The sequence below is a fragment of the Branchiostoma lanceolatum genome, chromosome 3 (genome assembly GCF_035083965.1).
Source record: "Branchiostoma lanceolatum isolate klBraLanc5 chromosome 3, klBraLanc5.hap2, whole genome shotgun sequence".
Classification (NCBI taxonomy): Eukaryota; Metazoa; Chordata; class Leptocardii; order Amphioxiformes; family Branchiostomatidae; genus Branchiostoma; species Branchiostoma lanceolatum.
Window position 1 is genome coordinate 26,940,398 of NC_089724.1, and position 26,246 is coordinate 26,966,643.

The 26,246-nt window shown below is 42.6% G+C and overlaps 2 protein-coding genes and 1 long non-coding RNA gene across 3 annotated transcripts; 2 read left to right on the forward strand and 1 right to left on the reverse strand.

The window, feature by feature from the left end:
- Positions 1-1,317: 1,317 nt before the first annotated feature.
- LOC136431252 (uncharacterized) lies at positions 1,318-3,796 on the reverse strand. The gene is made up of 2 exons (XR_010755006.1): positions 2,536-3,796; positions 1,318-1,896 (listed from the first exon to the last, which is right to left on the reverse strand). It is a non-coding gene; the product is annotated as an uncharacterized lncRNA (long non-coding RNA).
- A 397-nt stretch (positions 3,797-4,193) lies between these two features.
- On the forward strand, positions 4,194-16,381 carry LOC136431250 (acidic mammalian chitinase-like). The gene is made up of 10 exons (XM_066422577.1): positions 4,194-4,301; positions 6,841-6,941; positions 8,343-8,554; positions 9,592-9,813; positions 11,087-11,211; positions 11,898-12,021; positions 12,827-13,006; positions 13,976-14,095; positions 14,950-15,214; positions 16,023-16,381. Exons 2-10 carry the CDS (start codon positions 6,866-6,868, stop codon positions 16,199-16,201), a joined length of 1,503 nt encoding a protein of 500 aa, XP_066278674.1. The 5' UTR covers positions 4,194-4,301; positions 6,841-6,865; the 3' UTR covers positions 16,202-16,381.
- A 992-nt stretch (positions 16,382-17,373) lies between these two features.
- LOC136431249 (acidic mammalian chitinase-like) lies at positions 17,374-25,982 on the forward strand. Its single transcript, XM_066422576.1, has 11 exons — positions 17,374-17,479; positions 17,964-18,022; positions 19,260-19,474; positions 20,305-20,535; positions 21,203-21,327; positions 21,719-21,842; positions 22,286-22,471; positions 23,494-23,613; positions 24,264-24,507; positions 24,969-25,216; positions 25,739-25,982. Exons 2-10 carry the CDS (start codon positions 17,968-17,970, stop codon positions 25,181-25,183), a joined length of 1,515 nt encoding a protein of 504 aa, XP_066278673.1. The 5' UTR covers positions 17,374-17,479; positions 17,964-17,967; the 3' UTR covers positions 25,184-25,216; positions 25,739-25,982.
- The last annotated feature ends 264 nt before the right edge of the window (positions 25,983-26,246 follow it).

Below are 26,246 nucleotides of genomic sequence, written 5' to 3' on the forward strand. Positions count from 1 at the left end.
GGCGACCCATCGTTTACATTCAGTGGTTGATAACCTTTTCAGGAAACGGTGACTAGAAAAGACAGATAACACGCAGGCGTTCATGGGAACAGACACATGTGTAGAAAACTTCCGAAGGTCAGCGGACATCTATGTATAACATGTAACGCTATGCTCTTTCCCGTCAAAGTTCATAACAATCGGTCACTGAAGCACCAAAATAGTACACGTACTTTGCTACGCAATCAGCCAGTGTTGCACAAATCAAATTATAGCACGTTTACGTTTTATAGTTTTGTGTAATTGTGCGGACTGAGGTTCAAAATACAGCTTTAAGGACGTTTGACGTCTTCAGTTCAAAACGGTATATTAAGATTTTTTCACTTTGAATAAGCTTTATTAAAACACGTTACTACCCATGCTTAGGCTGTTCCTTATGCATTTAGTTTTTTGTTGTTGTAAAACCGCATAGCTTTTCCTTAAAAAAACAACACACAACTAGACTGGCCGTCATTTGCTTTAAGAGCAAATTCAGCATGTTTCGCCCATACTCCTCCTCATGCAAGAAGTGGGCTGTCCCAAAATAACTCCTGGGCAAATCGAAATATTACCTGCATGTTGGAAGGCAACATTTGCGAGAGCATCATACTTTGCCAATCTCCCTCCCGATGCATAAATTGACTGTTCCAGAATCACCCGTGCAAAAACAAAAATTTCAAACTCTTCATATCTTTTTAAACTTGGTGTCATCTGATAGGTATTTGTGAAAGAAACAGAATGTTTTTTGTTTCAACAAAATCGGACATACCGTTAGCGAGTTACGGCCATTCAAAGGTCTGAGAATTAGTCCTCAAATTCTCCGGAATCCGTAAAAACCGTTAAAATGTAATATCTTAAAACTGTCATAACTCAGTAATAATTCACAATAGAAGCACCAAATAAGCTGCATTCTCTTTATTTACAATGATATTAACAAGTCCTTAAAGCTTGTAGCTTTGCCTTCATCGTTTCTTTAGATTTCTCATCTCAAAATATCACCAAAAGTGGGAAAAAATGGACATGGGCACAGGACATCTTAAATATGCAAGATTGCGATATCTCTGTAACCGTACAATATACAAGGAAACAACTTGGCATACATGGTCATGGGTTCTGTAACATGCTGAATCTAAATATGGCGGCCATAAAATCTATACATCTGCTTCAGAAATTATGAATTATGATGAATAATTGATTTCCTGAGGTAATAAGATGTGCATCCGCTAATTAAATATGCAACTTGCATATCTTCCTTATACTTGAAGATACACCAAAAGAAAAAAACGTGGTACACAGAGGTTTAGACACATGCTGATTCCAATTTTAGCCTCAAAAATATAATCTGATCCAGAAATATTGAACTACATGTATTACCCAATGCTATATATTTACATTTGTACACACTGATATCATTCTTTGTACAATCTGCAATATTGGTCCGACAATTCAATATCCAGCATTCATTTCATTTCTTCCCCTTTTTTCACTGCAGGAATTTCGTTTCTTGTTGCAGGGCAGTTTAGTGGCAAAGTACATGTATTTATTGTATTGTACATGTATTATATTTCAATTTTACGGGAATCAGACAACTGGATCATGGAACAGGTGGTCATTGCTTCCCTGGTCTGGAACTATTTCTACAGTTGAATCAACTACAAAAGCTAAATCTACTTTTTGTATGGTTTCTCTATTCAGCTGAGATAACCAAGACACACATGCTGATCACTACAAGGGTAGAAGTTACTGAAGTTCTCTTTCGTTATGTACCAAAACTACAGTTATTTACGGCAAATAGAAATTATATCTAGTCTCGTCTTCTAGTTCACTGGCAGTTCTGTTGGTTCTTCATCACTTTCCTCCTCTTCACTCTCTTCATTCCTGTGTCAAAAGAGAAAACGTCTGTTGAAATTCAAACTATATAATACATTCATGGCAGACACACATTTCAAACAATCTATGATGAGATAAATATGAAACTTGGATACTTAGGTATTTCCTCCATTAGCTACCATACATTTATACTAAGTAGTACTGGTAATTGCATACAATAATAAAGGCTATCATTCATTATAAATGTAACAACTTAATAAACTTAACAGACCAGCATAGTTCTGTCAAGTGAGGTTTATACTTCTTCTCATAAAATAAATTACAACGGAAACTACGACTCGAGTAGAGGGCAGCTGGGCATCCCCGCCGCCCCCCTCCCCCTAGCAGTGACGTCAGAAGGTGAGGATAGCAAGTACAGTTTTCTGCATTTTAAGTTTAGATTACGGCACTAGCAAAAAAAAACAGGAACCAAATGCATCCATAGGGCGTTGAAAATGATTTATAGTAATCATACATGCAACCACTGGCACGAAAATCCACGTATTAAAACGGCAAATTCAAATTATTTGAGCTACCATGCGGCATACAAAAACAACAGTGTTTACCGATAATCATGCGGTCAAATTTGACATAAAAATAACCAAAAACCCACATAAAACTACGTAAAGACTTGGAAAAAGACATTACCTGGCATTTGGGTAATAGAAGTGCCCGTATTTTGGCCCGATGCCGACGTAATCGGCTCCGAACTACAGCGGTCTGTAGCGCCCAGGCCGCCGTCCACCATCTTGCTTCCTTCCCAAAACTGAAAAGTATCAGCCGATTACGGAGCCCACCATGGCTCGAATATATGCGAATTTGGTACCAAAATAACAACAATCTCTTGAATTTTCCAACGATACCAATGTCGAAATTTTTTTTAAAGGGGTACCTCCCTCCGGAATTTCGATTTGAAAAATCAAAATGTGAATATTTTCACCAATGAAAGTCGCACAAGCTGACCACTTACATCATTTTGTAGATCGTAATGCTGGCTACAAATTGGCGACTAGTTTTCTTGTTTACGAGTGACGTAACGATCCGTATTTGGATCGGCGCGAAGCCGGCCCTCCCCAAGTGCGTGACCGGGAAGCGGGTGCACCTGCTCCCGCGGGCGAAATGCGCGTAACCCGATGGGCGATTTCTCGCTTATGGTTGACGGTATTTTAGTAAATCCTTCACAGATATTGAGTTAAGAACCTTCTTTAACTACTGGTATAAAATTATAAGCGATTTTTGACCGTTATGTATCAGATCGTACGCCTTGAATTTGGCGCATTTTTCGGTTTTGACGGGGCCGGAGAACAAATTTCGGGATCTGCGCCACCCCTACTACACTGCGAGACGCCAAGAGCTTCTTACTGCAAAGGCTTGCGTGTTTACCTGCAACATGACCTCAGGTAACCAGAAAAGAACTCATGTTCTTTGGCCAGCAGCAAATGGAACGCCCGGAACCTTAGATAGAACATGGATTCTTAGATAGAACATGGAACGGGGACAGCACTTTTGACCCGTTTTTGGTCTGAAAATGGGTCCAAAAGTCCCCCATACGAAGCATTTTGAAGTGATGTACACCAGAAATGTGATTAAAGTCCTGTAGGGACATGTCCCAGGCACCCTTGTGCCGAATTCCAGGCCATTTGCTTGTAATACCAGGGCACAGGAGCCAAAAATATAGAAATTGCCTAAAAATGCCCCAAAAAACCTCCATAAAAATGATTTTAAGGCCTGTTTCAAAACGATTAAAAAAGGGCCTTTGGGTATTCGCCATCTTTACCTCCATGCCAAATTTCAGGTCGGTTGGGTAAGAAATGGCGGAGTAGTAGCCATTTGAAGATTTGTCAGGAGGAGAAGAAGAAGAACCAGACAAATACAATATGTTGAGCCCATACTTATGGGCTCAACATAAAAAAAACGTGACACATCTTAAGAAGGTTTTAGATCCCTTGCTGGAAACCAGAGGAAATGTTTCCCTACGCCACGCTCGAACACTTAAGTTACACGTTAATGTCTCAATAGAAACACAACTAATTGAAAAACTAGACAAACTAATGATTGGTCTCTACTTGCTTGTTTAGTCGGACGTTGGCACGTCAATATGCCGGTGCAAACGCCCAGAGGGTCTAAAACAAACAGGAATATAGAAGAATTCCGAATAAACAAGTGCAGTGTGCACAGTGACCTCAATCAGGAGCACTACAGAGAACATAACCGACTCTGATTGGTGCGTAATACCTTCTTATCTCAGGTAAGATAATTATATCTTTATCAAGGAGGCGGAGCCTATGTATAAGTTTGTATATAAGCCCGCCCGTCGCCCTATCACGTTTCTGAAACTTGGTGCGTATCCCTGGCGGTGTCAGCGTGCCAACATAAGGAATCGGTCCTCGCAGAAGGTTTGTAATTTTTCACAGGTGAGCGTAGTTATTTTGTTTACTTGTCTCACAGTGCTACATGCTGTTCTTTTGTAAAGTCGTAAAATCAGTATAGTGGGGGAGTCCTAGATTGTGTATGATTCGATCCGTATATAATCGCTCGAAAAAAGGGTAACATTGTGTTCTCCACAAAATACAAACCATTTAGTTACTCAGTGCAAAGTATAAATACCAATACCAATAGTGACCATCATAAACCGTTGATATATTTGTCACTATAAAGTTTTTTAGTGAAGAAAAATCAGCGTCACTTATATGCTCTGCATGCAAGGAGCGCACGATAGCTTACTTAATACAAAAACGTACTCACTGGACCCGCGACGGTTGGCGACCTCGATGCGTCCTAGATTGAATTTGAATTAGCCTTGACTTTACAATGGGAATATCATGCAAAACGTAAAACTATGACTGAAAAGACAGCATATCACACAAAGCGTAAAAAGATTCGTTTTTATCGATGAAATTCGTGTAGCGCGGTGTCAAATCGCTCGGTCGCAGCGAGGTCGCCAACGTGCCGCGGGTCCAGTGAGAGTTGGGGTAGGCCCAAATTCCACTAGACTGAGATCGCACTGCTCTCACGCTGCGACCTAAATCGTATTTGTATAACCCTTGACTTAAAACTATGATTAAAAAGACAAGAAAACACACAAAGCGTAAAGTGGTTCGTTCTCTATCTATGAAATTGGTTGAGCGCTCTGTTTTGGGTTTAGGTTAAGTTTGTAGCCGGATAAGTGATTTCTTAGGTTCGATCACTTGGCTGCACAACGGTGGATCAAAGTAGGAAACAACCTTTTCCCCGCAAACCTTACTTAAACCAAAAAAATGTTAATGCGCAACTCACGCGCACTTGAATATACGCACAAGTGTGACAGGGCCTTTAGGTCGCAGAAAGAGAGAGAGAGAGAGAGAGAGAGAGAGAGAGAGACAGAGAGAGAGAGAGACAGAGAGAGAGAGAGAGAGAGAGAGAGAGAGGGGGGAGGGAGGGAGAGAGGGAGAGAGAGAGAGAGAGAGAGAGCACCATTCTTGTGGAATGGGGGTATAAGCTACAATCTTGACTGAATAAGCGAACCGGTGTCACCTACAAATATCTGTAGTCAACATTTTAGTATGGCTTACTTTTAGGCGTTTTATCTGAAATTCTAACCAAGTCTTTAACGACCGTTGTAAGCATAAGCTACAGCCACACCCATTGGAAATACACAGTAAAGTTTTAAAAGTGTACGTCGTTGCAAATGTCGTTTTTATCCAAACAGCTTGCAACAAAGCCATTAGGTATAATTTACATCACAAATTATCAAAATATAGACACATTACTTAAATCCCGCTAAGCTCATGATTATCAAAGTTTGACTCTCTGACGTAATTAAACCAGTTGTTACACCACGAACCGGAAAAATACCGCTTCTGTTGTGTAACTAGTGATGCCAATTGGCTATTTGCGGCGTATAAACATGTCTTCATATCAATTATATGTACATCTGCCGGATCTAATAAAAACTATTCAGCACGTTTATATGATAAGATAATCCAACTGTCTGAACGAGGATTTATTAATAACGACGCTTGTTTATGCGCATTGACGTCATATCCGTTGAAGGCCGTTTGTTTTAAGATTTGTTCTATGAGATTCACAGTTCAAAGTTGGTTTGAGTTGTGCGTTGACGTGGTGAGGTACTTAACATGTCACAACAGAGATGTACTATAATGAACTGTGTACCGTATTTCCAACACGAACATTGCAAACAAATGACATGTTGTGTAAAATTCGTGTAACAAACATTTGGGAAACATTAAGCATGCGACACATGTTTGCTCTTCGTCAGAGAAAGTTTGGAAAGTTATATACATATAGTTGGATAGGTCGACTTAGTTTGTGTGTTAGGTCAGATCACAAGTCACACTACAACTTGAACATTTACAAAGAGGGCGTGGTGTGAAAACTTTGAACTCCCCGAAGACAAGAAATCTCCAAAGTTTACATGCAGGATTCTTCCAGCAGTTCTTTTTTTTTTGTCTCTCTCTATTCAGAGGTGAAGCATGATGCCTTTTCAAGTAGCTAGTGGTAGTGCAATCAGTGGTAGCTAGTGGTAGTGAATTTAGAAAAAGTCGCTAAGGCTCTCGTATCTAGCCAAGCACACCGCGCACATGTAGTAGATTGCACTTGATGTAGATTTATAGTTATCAGAAATATTCTTAGATAGAACTAAATTGTTACTACGTTATATGTAAATTGCTATACATTATCACCGATACAATTAGCCTAGAAACACGTCTATGTCTGTATTAGTTCCATGTTGCTATTGCCGTAGATCACACTGGATATGGTCTTACAGTGACTAGAAATATTTTAATATAGAAGAAGGTGGTTACCTATGTTGTCTGTAAATTGCCATACATTGTCACTGATGCAATTGTTGTGCAATAAAAATCATTCATCATATGGTACATATATATGTGATATAAAATCATAAACTGTTTGTGTTTGTGATATTTATCAGGATTCTTTCTTTCTTTACAGACGAGAACACAGGAAGAAGACGAAGATGTTGAGCTTCTTAGCGCTGCTGTGTGTGATGTTTAGCCTGGGGCAGGCGTCCGTCATCCCGGCACAACGAGCAAGTCAGTGCCTTGTAGTTTTCTTTCATTATCTTAATCTTCCTTTCCGCTTGCGTTTAAGGTCTCATTCCTGTATTACTCCGAGTGAATCCGTACCCCAAAAAATGAACGGCTGCATGAACGTGCGTTTATATCGGTGTAAAATTCCCTTTTAGCCAGCCCGACTAATCTCAAGCGTCAAACTGATGAAAGCTTGTTTGTAACTGAAGAAATTAACAGGTAAAGCTCGGCAGCCGCGCGCGAGGTCGGACGTGCACATTCCGGCATTGTAGGTGATGCGGCCGTGCGCTCTCCAGTTGGAAAATGCCTTTTTGGGGGTGTAGCTAAGTGCAGTTTGTAATTGCTATAAAAATAGATGTAGTGTAGTAAAACTGTTAGCAATTTTTTACATGATCTAGGGTAAATGTTCTCAATACAAAATGAATAGCATTTGTGCATTTTCTATAGCTTCATTACGAATGCGCTGATGTAAAGCACGTATTATAACATGTACGCCAATGGGGCAAAAAGACTCATGAATGAGACCTTACGCGTCAAATCTTTTCTGTCAAATCTTAAGATTAAGCATTTAACGATGGCAAATTGAGATTTTGCACAACACTTGTTGGGGTCGACAATTGTAAAGTTCCTTTGGGTTGACGATTGTCAGACAAGCCGGCCGATTCAATGTTTACATCGCTTCTAAAACGCTTACCATTGACACCCTTCAGATTGTTGTTTAAAGGGGCACAGTGAGGCATAGTAACACTTTTTAAAAGAAGTGCCCTTCCCTGCTTTAGAATAACGTAACGATATGTCGATAAAGGGCGTGACGAATATGTAGTTTCAGCCACTTAAGCCTCCGGCCATGAATAGTCGTCACAACACAATTCATCAGGAATAGTCTTTTTTTACATTTTGACCCATCGCATGGAAAGAAAAATCAGTCATCTTTCGAATTTTTGACCGTCACATTGGGTCTCAGGCCCACTCACGTTTGACATACGTCTACTTGAGCTTGAGACTTGACCTCGGAAGCTCAAGAACTTGATACGTTACTATTCGTCTTGATAAGTGGTTGCTACAAGGGGAATTGTGTCTGACTTTTAGGTAACGTAACATGACCAGTTATCGTAAACTACCAGTTATCGTCCAGTGTCGGTTAAATTCACAGCAAAACATTGTTTTCTTTCATCGCGTCAAGCAAGCGGCAGGACAAACATAGTAACTTTACTATCATTTGTCCGTGAATATGCATTTTTTTGTCTATGTTCTTCAATAGCGCTAGAAGGAGAATGACTGAAGTGGACAATAATGGGTAACCCTAGCACAATTCTTCATCATAGACCTCAGTATAAATGCATGCGCGCACGGCTAATAAAATGGACGATAATTGGTAAGGTTACGTTATGTGTTATATCACAGCCTACCGCCGCGTGTGTTACCACACCAACTGGTCCCAGTACCGCCCGGGCATCGGTAAGTTCTACCCGGAGGACATCGACCCCACCCTGTGCACCCACATCATCTACTCCTTCGCCAAGATGACCAACAACCAGCTGCAGCCGTTCGAGTGGAACGACGACTCCACCGACTGGTCCACAGGGATGTACGAGCGGTTCAACACACACGTAAAGGTAGCTGCTTAGCTTTTAAAGGAGTCCTAAACTCCAAAAGGGGGTGTTATTTTCCATTAGATTATGTATCAATTAATACATAATCAGACGACTTTTTACAGAATTCTGCTTGTGGTGAATTGCACAAGGTGTGTTTTTTAAAACAATGTCATACTCACTAAACCCGTGCAGACCCTACCCATGTATTCCCTATGCGTATACATCCATCTTTAATCGTAAATATTTTCGGCATAAATGAGGGTGGTTAAGCACAATAAGAAGGCCAATTGTTGAGAAGATATAAAAGAATACATAGCAAGACGAGTTTTTCTTAACCACCCTGACATTCTTTTTTTAAGCTAACTTTTGTCAGGCCTTGTCAGGCACATTGTATTAAGCCATAGGCTGAGTTTTTTTTTAAATATTTTATTAATTAGAAAATAGAGGGTCACCTGGGGGATTTAGTAGAATACTGGATGCTTTTTGATGCGCACAGAACTAATGGGTACTTTATCGTATACTGTAAAAAATATCAATTTTTACTTCCTAACATTATCATCTATCGGAAAATAGCTCCCCCCTCTGGACTTTAGGACTCCTTTAAGTATTTGAAATACTAAAAACGTAGCCTGATTGAATCGCGCTTATAGCGGCCCCCCGACTGGCACCGGTCAGGAGAGGGGACACAAAAGCCCCAAACAGCGGAAGTTTGCGTTATACAGACTATCAAAAACGTATATCATGAGCTTGATTTTCAATGCAATTGCGCAGAAAAAATGCCAAGTCAAAGAAAGGAAACATTGTGTGCCCAAAGAAAGATGAGACAAACTTAAAAGGTGTCAAATATTTTTTCCGTCCGTTAGTGTTTTGTCATATATTTTTGCCTTCTAAAAGTTGCGCAATGTCCTTGTTTTTGCTCATAGCGATACTCTTGAGTACTTAACATTAATCATATACCAAGGAGGTTAAAATAAGAAGGATGGGATGAGCTAGATATAAGCAAATAGAACACTTAATTTTCCAAACAAAACACGTCTTGATTCCTCATCCTTCCCTAGCCGCATGGTGTGAAGACCCTGATCGGAGTTGGCGGGTGGAACTTCGGCTCCACGCCGTTTTCGGACATGGCGGCCACGGCCTCCGGCAGGCGCACTTTCGTCACGACCTCTATCGACTTCCTGCGGCAGCGCAACTTCGACGGTCTGGACCTGGACTGGGAGTATCCTGCGGCACGCGGTGGGAGGGCGTCGGACAAACAGACCTTCACTTTGCTCTGTAAGGTAAATACTAGTATGTTTACTTACTTGTTTGTTTGTTACTTGTACGATAGCTAATGGAATGAGGAAAGTATCCAGTAACTAGTATGCCATTCGATGGAGCTGGGGTCAAAGGAATTGAATTTTTTTATTTTTCATTTATTGATTTTTATTTATTGATTTGTTCGGCATGCCAGGTTTGCCCAACTAGCTGGAGGCTATTACTAAGGGCGAACCCATGTGTGGTCATCGGACTGTAGGTTTTGGACCATCGCACACCGGGGCATTCCCCTACTCTTTTTCGAAAGGTGTGGTGGGTTCTTTTACGTGCGCGGGGTGTGGCTCTCCCCAAACACCGGACCTCCCTTTAACGTCCTATCCGGGGGACGTCCCTAACCCTAGATGAGCTAGGTACTCATTTACACCTGAGTGAGGAAGCGAGGAAAGTCGTGTTAAGTGCCTTTCCCACGGGCACAACGTCGGGGCGCATGTCCAGACATGTCTGGGGGCATGGAACTCGGGGCCCCTTGTTTGACAGTCGAATGTTCTATCCATTACGCCACACGACGCCACTTCAGAATTGAGGTTTCTACTGGACGCATCCATATTATCATAAGAGGTGAACGTTACTCTCAAAGTAATAACTGTTGACAAGATAGATAGAGGACATTTTCCCGTAAAAATCTCTTAGCGACGTTGATCGACGTTCTCCTTAATTCTTTGAAACGTTCAAGCCGTATGCGACAATTAGAATAAAGACTGAATCAACAATAACGTTTTTGAGTTACGTTGATGAAGGTTAGACATCCAGGTAAGAAGATACGCAAGAATAATTACTCAAGCAACTGGATTTCAAAATTTTATACAGCTGCTTGAGTAAGTATTTTTGGCGTTTTTTTAGTTATATTTCCCTCTGGCCTGACTATAACAAACATAAAATGTTCCCCTTTACTAGTAGTGTGCATCTTCTACCAGCTGTTCTTGAACCGGAGCAGTAATCACTCAAATGGGTTTACATCTGTTACTTCTCTTTTGGATAGACAACATGGCACTGCTCTCATGTTTTTCATAACTCATGCTTTTTAACAGTGCCACGTACAGACAACAATACAGGCATTTTTAGACCTGGGTGGAGTGAGGAAAGTCGCGTATAGTGCATTTCCCAAGGGCACAACATCGGTGGTGTCATTGGATTCGAACCCGGGACCGCTGGGTTCTGGACCGAAAACACTGCCGTTTCGCAACACGACCCCACGAGGGTTAACATTTGTGTGACGCTCCGTTAACTTTCCCGTAGGAATTGAGGGAGGCGTTTGAGGAGGAAGGCGCGCGTACCGGCCGGGCCCCGCTGCTCCTGACCGCCGCCATACCCGCCGGAGAGGACAACGCTCTGAACGGCTACGAAATGGTCGAGGTGGCCGGGTGAGATACACGATCTTGATTTAGCCGTTGTGATGACGATATTATTTTAAAGTCAGTTAAATGTGTGTGCTTCTAAAAAAAATAACACGTACATTATTTGGAGGTCATCTAAATTAACATATACATCTTCTACATCTGTATTTTCTACATTTTCTTCATATATGTCAACCGACATAAACACCTTCGGTGCAACAAAACAGCTTCATTATCATGTTGACTTTTTCTTACATCTTCACCTTTACAAAGAAGCAAGAAAACTCTAAATCTGTATTTGACTAGATACTAACTGGACTCATACTAACTTGTGTACTATGTGTTTGTTTACCTTTCTTTGATGCGTCGTGACATATACCTAGCCCTATGGGGCGAAGATGTATGCAATAAAGGTCCTCTTATGCGCTGAAAATCTACATATATAAAGCCCCTGTCACACTTGTGCGTATATTCAAGTGCGTGTGAGTTGCGCATGAACATTTTTTTTTTGGTTTAAGTAAAGTTTGCAGGGAAGAAGTTGTTTCTTACTTTGACCCACCGCTGTGCAGCCTAGATATCGAGCCAAAGAAATTACTTCTTCGACTGCGAACTTAACCTTAAACAAAAACTTGTAACTCATGCGGACTTAATTATGCGCACAAGTGTGACAGGGCCCCTAAGGCACTATTTTAAGACGTCTCAGTGTTTTCCAGGTACTTGGACTTCTTGAACCTGATGGCGTACGATCTGCACGGCCAGTGGGAGACCTACACGGGGCTGAACAGCCCGCTGTACGCCGCAAGCGACGAGACAGGGGACGACCGCAAACTCAACCAGGTGGATTAAAGCCCCCTTCACACGTTTGCGTATATGCAAGTCCGCATGTGTTGAATATTCACATTTTTTTGTTGCTTTAGGTAAAGTTTTCGGTTGAAAAGTCATTTCTTTGGTTCGATAACCAGGCTGCACAAAGGTGTGTTAAAGTGGAAAACAACTTCTTCCCTACAAACCTTACCTAAAACAAAAATGGGAATATGCAACTCTTGCGTACATGAATAAACGCAAAGTGTGAGAGGGCACTAAGCTAAGGGGAGACTCAACTTCAGAAGCGGGTGTTTCTCTCTAAATGATTTCCACTTTGTTATGAAAACACAGTCAACCAAGTTTGTAACATTTTGTCATGAACCATGCATTGATGATAGAGTTGCCAAATTGCGAATACAAGTATGTTTTGGATTCAAAAAAAATATTATTAGAACCAGGACACTCGACCCTGGAGCTGAGTTCGGACGTATGGGATTGTAAACGTTAAGAACGAGAGAGAGAGAGAGAAAGAGAGAGAGAGAGAGAGAGAGAGAGAGAGAGAGTGAGAGAGAGAGAGAGAGGGATAGAGGGAGAGAGAGAGAGAGAGAGAGAGAAAGAGAGAGAGAGAGAGGGAGAGAGAGAGAGAGAGAGAGAGAGGAGGAAATATACGTATAGAGAGAAATATAGATACAGAGACCAGAATAACACCGATTCCTGATAAGTATTTAGAGGCAAAAATACAGACAAAAGAGAAGAAGATAATTTCATAAATCTCAATTCCGAGAAACTTACAAGTTAAGTCTTTTGCTGGAAAATGTTTCTTTCCTTCACACTCCAGGCGTTTGCAGTTGACATGTGGCTTGATGGCGGCGTTCCAGCCTCCAAGATTAACCTGGGCATGGGCCTGTACGGGCGGACCTTCACCACTACCGGGGACAACAGCATCCGGGCCCCGGCCAGCGGCGGCGGTAACGCCGGGACCTACACGCGCGAGAAGGGCTACCTGGCGTACTACGAGGTGGGCGGATGAACCTCTAGTATAAGCTTCATTATCACATACCCAGATGGCGTCGACTAATCAGAAGCCTCCTTTGCCCATGTGTTATGACACCATAACACACCCGTTCGACCGTTCCATTATGTAAAGGGGGAGGTTATCTTTTTGTTAACATTCGTATAATGTTTATTTGTTCCCAAATATGTTTACCATGATCTTAGAATAAATCAAATATTTTGTAAGCATATGACAAAATAGAATAAGCCATTTCAATACCAGTCAAATCTAAACGGGTGGAAAGAAAACGGTATGCAGACTCCCAGCAGGGAGGAATGATGATAATAGATAATAGAATAAATTTGAAAAAGATTTGACATGCCAAGATTGCAATGTTATTAAATATCATCTGTGGAAATTTTGGTTTCCAAAATGAAATCTATCATCTTCTGTACAAAAAGAACAAATGTAAATTCTGAAATGCATTCTTAAGAGATCTGTTCGCCATACAGGAATTGTCTACTCTTATATGGGTCAGTTTGGATAGGCTATATGATAATAACGTTAATGATCCGCCACAATTATTGTGTCAATATCAATATATAAACTATACACTATATAAGCTGGTTATATTACACCGAACGGTCTGTCACACCTAGTCTTTGCATATCTGACTGCAACCGTTCTTTAAAGCTACTTAGTGAAGATGCTCCTACAGTACTTGATGACAACGAGTTCCATTCTACTACGGTTCTCGGAAAATACGAATTTTTGAACACATCAATCCTTGGCTAATAACTCTGGTACTTAAAAGCATGACTATTTCTAGTCCTCTTCTGAGTTGGCATTAAATACTTATCAGTCGGTACGTCCACAAGTTTTTCGGTTTATGTGTGGGTCGCGACACCAGCAATAGCTGCCTGTGTCCCACGTGTATTGTATCATCTCAATCCCAATAAGATCAAATCAATCAAATCAACTATTCCCCTCCAGATCTGCACCATGCTGAGCCAAGGCGCCACCCGTGTGTTCCACAGCGAGCACCTCGCCCCGTACGCCTACCAGGGCAACCAGTGGGTCGGCTACGATGACGTAGAGAGTCTTCCATATAAGGTAAGGAAAGTCGTAAAGTATCACACCATGAAGAGTCTTCCATATAAGGTAGGGGTAGTGGTAAAGTTTTGCGTCATATAGTGTCTTCCGTCTAATCAAATAAGGGCGACGATACAGTGGAAAACAGAAGTCTTTGTAGAAAATAAGGCAGCCATGTGTATTATTCTCACCGACGTTTCGATGACGGCCTGTCACCTTGCCCATGAAAATTCTGACATATTTACATTACACTGCACTTCAGCGATAGGTGTCGCTGCCTACAGTTGTGGTGCCAAACGTAGTCATTTACATACTAGTATATACATAGAGGTTGATGCAATGTTGTTTACAATGCGTTCCCAAACGTGAAGGAGTGAAATGCATAATGTACTACTTCTAAAGATGGACCTTGATGTAGTGTGACGACAAAATGTGTTTTCCACATAAGGCCAGCTTAGGGAAATGGTGGGCTTTGATGACACAGACGGCGTTTCACATATATACGCTATAGAAGCTTTACTGACACAACAAAAACGACAGAAACTTTCGTACGGTCAAGGAGAAACTAATTATAAGAAATGAAAATACTTGTAAACTAAGTAACAGTGATGTGTTATCGACTATGTATAGGGCACTGTATTAGAAGATGGAGCCATCCCTCCCCTTCGAATTTCATTGCTTTTGACATCCCCAACTGAAGTAAGTTACTAATTTTACACATGAGTGGAGTGAGGACAGTCGTGTTAAGAGTCTTTCCCAAAGGCACAACATCGGTGGCATCTGAGGGGATTCGAGCCCCAAACCTCTGGCGTCGTGGCCTAACCATTACGCCAACCCGACGCCATTTGTCTCATCCTACCTGCCCTTATTTCCAGATTGAGTACCTAAAGAGTAAGAACCTGGGCGGCGCCATGGTCTGGGCCCTCGACACGGACGACTTCCAGGGCAGCACCTGCGGACAGGGCCGCTACCCGCTCCTCACCGCCATCAACAACCTGCTGGACACCGGGTCTGCCGGCGTGGTCCTCCCGCCGGGCCCCACACACCCACCGATTAAACCCGTCACCCAGCGCCCCGACCCAGCGGTCACCCAGGGCCCCAACCCCGTGGTTACCCAGGCACCAGTCGTGATCGATCAAGGTTAGAAGCTTAAATGTTTTGGGACTGAGGAAAACACAGAAGTATACAGGATGATCCTGTACAACGCAGCGAATAGAATATGATACTACTGATTACGTGTGTTAAGCCCCCCTCTCACTGGGCCCGCGGCACGCTGGCAGAAAACGAATCTTTTAAAGCTTTGTGTGTTTTGTTGTCTTCTTGGTCATACTTGTACGTTTTAAATGGTAATACAGATCCATTTTAGAACGCAGCGATGCCTCAAGCGTGCCAGTGAGAGGGGGGCTTTAGGCCTCCATTCCACCAGACAGCGATCGCGCTGTGACCTCGCTGCGACCATAAATTCGATTTATAGCCGTTGACTTTATAATTGTAACCATTGACTTTATAATTGGAATATGATGAAAGATGTAAATTGCACGACTGAAAAGATCAGAAAACCCTTTTAAAAACCCTTCGTTGAGGGATATCTGACAAATGTTTTGGGCCCATTTAATACTAGTTTCAGGTTGTCATAAAAGTCTATGTTTAATACTAAGGAAAAATATCCCCTTATGTAGCACACCCGAACCTGAATATAGACCAGTGTGTTGTGTCTAGATTATTAATGAAAACAATCATTTTGATAGCTCTGTTTTGCACCGATTCTAAGGTCACAACCCATCCTAGCAGACCCAATGGTTGCAAAGACCGTAGCCAACTGGCAAAAGGAGGTTTTATTGCTTCGGTTGCAATAAAAAATAAAAAAAAAACTTCTGCCAGTTGGATACGGTCTTCGCAACCGTCGGATCTGCTTGGAGATTGAAACCCATCCCTATGTCTGACGTAGGTGGCTTGGGGGCGGTGACCTGTGACGGGAAGCCGAACGGACACCACCCCGACCCGACCGACTGCGGCAAGTACATCCAGTGCTGGGGCGGCCAGATGTTCACCGGAACGTGCGCCGCTGGCTTGCAGTGGAACCAGGCTATCATGGGCTGCGACTGGCCCTACAACGTCAACTGCTAGGCTACCAAAACCAGCTTCGCAAGCCACAAAGAACCGTTACTTTCAAGCTTTTGCACGATGGCCAATATTCCGCCATTCAGTAGCAGTCTAAAAGTATAGTCCTGGCTCTTTCTAGGTTGATCGTTGCTGTTAGATATGCTTAACGGAAGTAAAGCTTGAATAAAAGAAGGAGAAAAGTTACATCTTGTCTTCATCAATCTTTGAGTGTGTTTTCATATCATACCCTTGGCAATCTGTAATGTTGCTTAGCACCTGTTTTGCCCTCCTTTTCACATTGTCTATGATAAACTCAAATAAAGAAATAAAGAGTAAATGTACATAATCAATGACGTTGTTGCAATGAGTATTTAGTTTGCCCAGTCTGTTTTCGAGTAACATGTGATCTCCCCACACCCACACATGTACACACAAGACGTGCGCTCGCAAGAAAGTAAACTTACAACTCATATTGTCAAAACACTTTAATTCAGTAGAAGAGAACGTAGGTCGGAAGTTTAAAAACGACTTGATCTAAATTGGTGTCGAAAGCAACGGATATTACAGAGTATACAAACCTTCACCTTTGATATTCAGTCAACGTGCTTGTTTGGCTAAACAGAGAGATCTTTATTAAATAACATTCAATTTTGATGACAATTATCTAGATGTTTGTGCTGCACTCGATAGTCATTTCCTCTATGATAAGACCTACTTCATGTTGTGATGACTTACTGTATATGTAGAAATGTTCGCGGGGATTTAATTTCGCGGTAGGGAGAAAATGGAGTGTTCGCGGTGGTTTTGAGTTCGCGTTTGAAATAATAGTAGCGCTACAGTCTCGCAATGGAACGGATTTTTGCGGTGGTTTTAAGTTCGCGGTAAAGAGTTCACCGCGAAAGCTGTAACGAGTTCACCGCGAAAACCGCAAACATAAAACTATCACGAACATTTCTGCATTAACAGTACGCAAAATCACCACGTCCGTACCAAATACGGTCGCCAGTACTGACATCGTAATTTTGAACTGCCGCAACCGAGTCTACGTCACAAACGGGAAATTTGGAGAAGTTGTAGATAATAGAGTTTACAAAGCTGTTCAGAAGTTTCATTACTACTTGCAGGTTAAAATAGGTCATAAAGGACTACCGCCAAATTTGGTACAGGTGCTGACATTTGCTTTAGTAATTAACTTTTTACTGACTTCTTATATAGTAGACACGAAACGTTTACGAACATTTAGACTCGGTACACCAGTTGAAGAATCATCAGTCCGTGTGAGTGTGACGACGTGTCCATCAGGTAAAGTACCAGTAACATTTGCAAATGTACGTATCTTACCACAACAGATGGTGGCAAAGTTATTCTTTCCTCGCTGGTTCACAAAATCATTCAGTAGACAACAGAGTTTCATCAAAGTGCGATATCGTCTAGTTTTATTCTTTGACTGGCAAGACAACAAAAAGACTGGAGTCAGTCAAGGGAGGAGTTGCTCCTTAGGAGTGGAGATGGTGATGCTTGATGTTTTATCTTTATTTCTATTTCTATTCCCGATCACTGTTGCTCCTTCCCGTTCCATTTCTTATCTATTGTGATCCCAAACGTCTTGCTGGTATTTACCGCGGTGTCTCCGATATCTCTAAGTAGAAGAGTCTTCTTCTTTATTCGGTTCACGTGTTTTCATATCCATGTTATCAAAGATTGATTTAGAAGGTTACCAAGCATCAGAACGTCTAGCTGCGTGTACCATTTCTAAACCAGAAACTGTTACGTTTCTCTCATGTAGGAAGATGAAGCCAACTCTGTTATTACTTGGTATCGTCCTTGTGCAGAGCGTTCATTATGGTGAGTAGGAAATATTTTACTGATTGCCTCTTATCTTTTACAAACGTTCGGAAACTCTAACATCTGTCCAGTGAGCAGCAAATCTGACTTGTTCAGTCTTTCGCAAAGAGGTAGTTTTGCCTTTAGTAACAGATACACACAACAAATTGTCAAATCATAAGGGAAGCTCATGTGTGTTGGTAGTAATCATGATACAGTGCTAAACTTTCTTCGAACACTAATGTATTCACGGATCAAATTTTCGACGACCACTGTCGCCTTCTTCAGGATCGTCATCATCATTGATGTTGAAGAAGGCGACAGTGGTCGTCGGAAATTTGATCCGTGAATACCTTAGTGTTCGAAGAAAGTTTAGCACTGTGTTAAGAAATTGTCAGTTCATATCTGAGGTAAAGTTGGGGAAAATATATTTTGTCAAACGTTTCTGTCATTTCTATTTTGGGTTTGATTCCAGCTTAACATATCTTCGGTAAACAGCAATGCTAAGGTCCAGAAGTGGTATAGGAAATCACTCGTCGAAGCAGATTAGCAAATATTGATAAACCCAAAATTCTCCGAAGTAGCATTATGAAAACTATATTTTCAAAAAGTGGAGAGCTATGCAAAGTCAAGCTTTATATTAGTCACGCTTGCTCTGTCAATACGAATGCAAACATAATATCTTACACGTTAACGGTCTGACATTTGAAGCGGCCATATGTTGCTCCCTTCTGTTTAATGCTGTGCACAATACGTTTCTGTATGAACATAGAAATGTATGACCGGAAAGTATATGTTAAGTATAACAACAACTACAAATCTATGGCAAACACCTGTTTTTAAGTAACATCATGGTACGACTTGAGTTGAATCTATGAATATATCAGGCAGAATGGTTGAAATAATCTAGATGTTTTTATTTGCAAGTTCTTGCCCGAGGGCTAATTGCAACATGAAACAATGCATAGAGAGGGTATACTGTACAGATAGTGCGAGTTAACAATGTTGGCAAGTAGAACAAATGGCTATTCTAAGAAGTACTACAGAATACAATCTACGCTTTTGGGGTTCCTTACAATTCTAATGCTTTATGTCATTAGTGCTGGTTGTGTTTTCAGATTTCGATACAAGGGATAGTACCTGAAAAACAGGCTTGTTGCCTGAGTGCATTTTTCCTCTATTAATATGATAAATGAAAATAAATGAAATGATTTGGTAGAAAAATTTCTATGACCACCATGTTCCTGTTCATCTGCAGCTTGGACGTACAAGCGCGTGTGCTACCACACCAACTGGTCCCAGTACCGCCCGGGCATCGGTAAGTTCTTCCCGGAGGACATCGACTCTTCGCTGTGCACCCACATCATCTACTCCTTCGCCAAGATGGTCGGCAACCAGCTGCAGGCGTTCGAATGGAACGACGAGTCCGAGCCCTGGATGAGGGGCATGTACGAACGCTTCAACGACCTCAAGGTAGGGAAGGCAACTAAATACATGTCCGTTGATGAAAGTTAGACATCCAGGTAGTAAAAAGGTAAAGCAGGCATCCTCAATTGAGGTGAAGCATGATGCTTTTTCAAGTAGCTAGTGGTAGTGCAATGCCGCTTCGCCACGGCTCGCGTTTAAGGCCAAGCACACCGGGTCACCCCTACTCTTCTCGATAAGTGTGTTGGGTTCTTTTACGTGCAGAGGTTTGACGCTTGAGGCTTACGCCCAAAGCTCCCTCATACACGGGGCCGCCGTCTTTACGTCTTTATTCCGAAATGACGAATGCAATCCCTTACAACATGTCCGAGCTCGAGTCGACCACTGAGGTTCGAACGCGGGCCCTTCGGATCCACGGAATTTGATCCAGATGGCGAAGCAGCGGGATTGCGTTACCGCTTGTGACACGTAGTAAGATACGCCAAAAATAGTTACTCAAGCAACTGGATAAAATTCAAAAATTTTATCCATTTGCTTGAGTAACTATTTTTGGCGTACATACATGGTCGTTACAGCTAGTACTTGAAGATGATATCTGTTGTGAATTTACCAGTATTCATAATATTGAAAAATATGTGCTTCTCCAACTTATGCCATGGAAAACGATATTTGCCCTAACTTTAGTCTGATCGCTTGGTGGAAAATTAGTGTCAGACATATTGCCAAATACACTCTCCAGTCTTATGACCCATGTTACTAACCGGAGGCATTTTTACGATTGCATTGTATTGTATGGTGGCCATTGAAGTCTGCGAATACGTAAAGCAACGGAATTACTTTAATTTGAATTGAAATTTCGCCTTCTGTTTCCCTCTCAGCTGACCAATCCGAGCTTGAAGACACTGTTGGCCGTCGGCGGGTGGAACTTCGGGTCCGGTCCGTTCTCCGACATGGTGAGCACGGCGGCCGGCCGCGCGGAGTTCGTCGGCACAAGCATCACCTTTCTGCGGGAACGCAACTTCGACGGGCTGGACCTGGACTGGGAGTACCCGGCCAACAGGGCCGGCTCGCGCCCGGAGGACAAGCAGAGGTTCACCGATCTTACGAGGGTAAGGCGAGGGGATATCGATGAGAGTGCGCATGCGATGAATAATCAAAGACAAAAAACGCCGTTCAATTTTTGTTTCGATCTCCTATATTTTGTTAGCCTGGGTGCCGTGCCAGGTACTTAACTGGCGGCTCCCATACTAGTTGGTAAGGGGGAACCATGGGAAGTATGCATACATGATAATTTTATTGCACAACAATTGTACAAGTTACAAAGTATGGCATCTTCTGGTACATAACTACAGTTCTATCAGGCTTATCTACATGTATCTATCTAATACAAGATGGTGTAATATAGTATGGGATGACAATGTATGGGAGCCGCGGTACAGGAGTATGGGGGCACCGGTAGGGGTTATGGGACCGCCGGTATGGGGGCCGCGGTATGGCAATGGCAGTATAGGCGCCCCGGTAAGCTAACTAGGATGGCACCCAGGCTATTGTTTTGTTTTAAAGGAGTTGAAGACCGAAGGTTGTCAAGGAAAGCTGGCAAAATGAAAATGAATACTTCATACTTTTTCTGCCGCGAATTCTTACTTTGCCACTGATACATGACGGAGGATGGTGTGATAGTAGTTGAAGAAGAAAGTCAGTCAACGACAAATGAAAGGAAAACCATTGATACATTTTAAGTTAAGACTTTCCTAAGCAATATTTTCTACTCTGCAGGAGTTGAAGGTAGCGTTTGACAGAGAGGCCGCGGAGACCGGACGGGAGGCCCTGCTGCTGACCACCGCCGTTGCCGCTGGGGCATCCACCATCGAGACTGCCTACGAGATCGCCGCTATCTCTCAGTGAGTTTTCTCGTTGAGTTTGTTATTCATTTTTGGATAAGCAAAGGACGATTGGATTTGCACCTAATACAATGTTGAACTTAACTCATTTTTGTGCGAAATGCTCGTTCTTCTTAATCACCAAACAGATGTCAGATGGAGGAAAAAACGTAACGTTTTCACAGCTAGTGTGGCAACTAGAACTAGTAACAGAAACGGAAAGCTAGGAAAACGTAACGATTTTGCCTCCAGCTTTCTCTTGGAGATTTCTTTCCTGTGTGCAAATACAATGATATATTTCGCGTTTAAACCAAGGATTTTTGCCAGGAGAAATCTATTGGCATGGCGCCTACTTCTTCTTTCACTAATCCTGACCACTCACTTCATCAATATTTTGTCGTTTTCTTCTCAGGTACTTTGACTTCATCAACGTGATGTCCTATGACCTCCACGGGGCCTGGGAGGAGTTCACAGGACTCAACAGCCCTCTGTATCCATCCGCGTCAGAGAGCGGTGATCAGGCCCTGCTCAACCAGGTAAAAAGTACAAATACGCAACAGTTCACAGTGGTTATCTACGAGGGAACAGGTTGACTTAGTTAACTTAAGCTCTAGTTGCAATTGAAGTAGATACAGCAATGCTTCATTTTGTGCAATTGTCGTACATATGTAGTCTCTAACCAGACCCAATGGATTGCAAAGACCGTATCCAACTGGAAGAAGGAGCTTGTAATGCAATCCAAACGTACTTCCTCTGCCAGTTTGATACGGTCTTTATGCAACCTATAGATCTGCTTGGAGATTAGTACATATGCCTTGTGCAAGAAATGTTGCAAAGGATATAAAACTATCAAAATAAACTTGTAAACCTACCCGACTACATTGTGTATAAGCTTGAAAGAAGTTAGTAACAACGAAAAACAGGACCAACACTTCTGCAGTGTTCTAGTTCAACATTTCTTTCTCTTACCCACGTCTAGGAAGCTGCTATCAACCTCTGGCTCGCCGGAGGAGCGCCGCCCTCCAAGTTGATCCTGGGGATCGGTACGTACGGGCGGGCCTTCCAGCTGGCCAACCCGGCGGAGAACGGGCTCCGGGCGCCCGTGCGGGGTGCTGCCACCGCCGGCACCTACACCCGGGAGGGCGGATTCCTGTCCTACTATGAGGTACTGTTGATGTCAAATATATAGACATAGTTAGCTTCTTATAGCTAGTTTTAGCTTTATCAACGTCACTGATTGGTAGTGGGCCGTGGTTTAGCCGGTGTTCTATCAAATCCGGTTCGGCCGTGAGAATCGGTTCGGGTACCATATTTGGAGCGATGACACAGGAAGCGTTGTCTAAAAACTACGAAGGCCCACACATACAATGTCTTATTGTGCACGAAGCACTGATCACGTAGTCATGCCTGCATTGAAGTAAGGTTGTACATAGTTAAAAGCAATCACCTTCTAGATCACAGGTGTGAGGGGAGCCACAACATGCGCCCATCAGACTAGTACTTTATAGACATTTAGGTGTAACGTCACGTCTCAGCTCAGTATGCGACGGCTTGCTTACAACACTTATCTATTTCTCCAGAGTTTAGTTTCTTGCGCTGTGTGTTTTCAACAGTGGAAAGTACAGAACATGCTGTATAGTATATACGGCATGAGGATGTGCGATACATGGAACGTTACAAGGACACAGTGTATCGCATATCATTGAACTTGTACCAGACCAACTGCGTTTCAGGGTGTTTCGCCAAAAAAATGCCTGATGCTTTCTGTAATGAGGAAAATACTCCGTGAATGGTTTCACCAAGTTAGCATAGTAAGACACTAAATAAAAATACACTTTGTACACAACCAATTTATTTATTCAACGGACGTTTCGGTGACCATCTCAAGGTAATTCTGGCTGGTTGACATTGCACTACAGTATAGGTGTCGCTGCTTATAGATGTGAATATGAACCAGTCAGAATTGAAGGACACTGAAGGAAAGTGACAGGTGGTCACCGTACCGAAAAGTCGGTTAAATAAATTACTTGGTTGTGTACAAAGAGTGTAGATATTCAGTGACTTACTAACCAGATGAAACTATTCACAGAGTATGTTCCTCATTACGGAATGTATCCCAAAGAGTCTTTCTATTCTGAGGAACCTACTGTATTTCAATTCAGCACCATCCTTGTCATTTCCACACAGATCTGTGAGAAGCTGTCTGCCGGTGCCACACGTGTGTTCGACAGCGAACACCTGGCTCCGTACGCCACCTGGAGCGACCAGTGGGTGGGGTATGACGACGCCGAGAGTATCCAGTACAAGGTGATGAGGCATCCTACATGGCACTTGACGCTCGTTCTCATTTAAATGTACACATTTTGTAACTTCCGTTACCGTTTGAAGTAAAACGTTTCTGACATTAAGATATGCCACATTTAAGGTGCCAAACTGTCGATTTTAAAAGCCAGAAAAGTTTTTAGTCGTCATAAAAACACCTTATATGTCACATATCCTAACGTCAGGAGCGTCTTACTTCAAACGGTAACGGAAGTTACAAAATGTGCACATCTAAATGAGAACGAGCGTTGACTGCTACACCGCTCGGAAAGTCGAATTTCAGGGAGTATCAGGGCCCTTACTAGTGGATGTTGTGTTTAATCCCAACACACTTTACCTGAGTTCATGTAGAGTGTATCCTAACAAGATAATGGTTCACGTTTCTTATACACAATATATGTCATGGACAAATTTGTTTGGTTTTGTCATAATTTGACTATTCACTCTTTTTGCAAAAAACAGTTGCCAAATTTCTATATTTACCTACAGCCACTTGGCCTTATTTCCTTTAATACGCTATGCAAACCAGCGATCTATTAACTCCGTACAAACAAACAACCATAAAATCAAACAAAAAACTACATCAGTAGTCAGTACTCAACTTACTTACAACTGTCTGTTACACGTGACTGTAGATCGCCTTCCTGAAAGAGAAGGGACTTGGTGGCTTCATGGTGTGGGCGCTGGATCTGGACGACTTCAACGGGAATAGCTGCAACGCCGGCCGTTACCCACTCCTGAGGGAGATGAACCGGCTGCTGCTCGGCGGCGTAGTGCCCACCCTCCCGCCGCGCCCGACCCCAGGCCCCGGGGAGGTTATCCCCGAGGCGACACCCGGTGGGGGAGTGGTCCCTGTGCAGACAACCCCAGCATCATCAGGTCCGTAAGCATCAAGTTGGTGTGTGTGTACGTGTGTGTGCGCTCGTGTGTCTTTGTTTGTATGTGTTTGTTTGTTTGTTTGTTCGTTTGCTTGCTTGTGTGTGTGCGCGTTCGTGTGCCTGTCTGTGTGTGTGTGTGCGTGCGCGTGTGTGTTTGTGTGTGTGTGTGTATGTGCGCGCATGTATCTGTGCATGTGCGTATGTGTGTGTTTGCGTGCGTGTACCCTCCACCCTCCTTCTGTAAACAACATTAAATGTCAGAGGAACTACACTTCGCAGTACAAGAGTGGCATCCAGAGAGAACCTTGAAGGGAATGAAGTCCGTGTTGTTACTTTTTTAGGGCAGAGAACAATTTCTGTCCGTAATAAACTGTGTAGGTCTAGCACGGAATAGATAGACGCATGGATATAGACAGATAGAGAGAGAAATTGTTAGGTCACATTTATTTCTTTATTTTGCAGGCGGAAATGGCGGGGGTACAGGTGGTACAGGTGGTACCGGGTTTTGCGCTAACCGTGCGGACGGGTACTACGCCGACCCGCTGGACTGTGCCATGTACTACCAGTGCGCGGGGGGAGCCACCCACCACTGGACGTGCGCGGAGGGACTGCTGTGGAACGTGCAGATATGCGACTGGGCCCACAACGTGGAGTGTGCTCTCCGTGCTCTCCCCTGAGGACTCGGTCTGGGCACTTGAAACGGGATTTCTGTGAGTTATCATTGAATATGCCGGGAGGATATGCTTACCAGTGTGTCTTGTTTGGTTTATTTCTTAACAGGATCAACTTTAATATAATTATGATAAAATCAAATACAAACGACAAAATAAGACAGTGACATACATAATAAAAATTCCAACGACAGTTAGCGTCGCCACAGTGTTTTTTTAACCATGCTTGTTACAGCTGGCCTTGCTGGCAACCTTAAGTTAAAACACCGCAGCTTCCTTCAAAACAGCAGATCGCAGCACATGTTGTAGAGGAGACCCCTGGATATTTGCCTCTCATACATGTACGTCGATGAAGATTAGACATTTTTGGTGTATCTCATACATGTAGTTTCCCTTCTTCAAAAACCCATTCGATTCGTGAAACACATACCGCTTATATCGACCAGATCCCACACGTAGAAACAAACTGGACATTCAAATGTCACTGCCATACGTATACCTACCATGTGTATGATATCAAGCTGCAGTGCACTTACAACAGTTGTTTTTAATCTCTTTCAGGAAAAGAAGAAAGTCAGCGATGAACCACAGAAGAATGGCTGAATTGCTACCTAGCACGAGATAGATAACGCTTTGCCGTGACAGAAACACATGCAGTTTAGAAACAATTCCTTTTCATGAATCCATTGTAAATCGAGTGAAACGAACACTTCCAGTGTCTCACTGGTCCACCCCATAACACTTTAGGAACTCAGAATGTATGTGATCTTGCACGAGAGGAAATAAATGAGTAAGGCAAGCAGCTCTGTCTCTATGTCTTTCTTCTTGATGGGAGTTTGAATAGGTCGAATCTTCAAAATCCCTTTGAAGCTAAGAAGTTCTCTTACTGGGTTATATGATGTATATATAGTGCACCTGGTTGAACTGTAGCAAAAAATCTAGATGTTGTGTTCATGTATTTGGCCACAAGGTAAATGACCTACTAGCTACATCCATTGATTTCCCCTAAAGCTTATTTGAGTTTGATTTTATTTGGATCCACAACTAGCTTCACAATGTGCATTGCAGC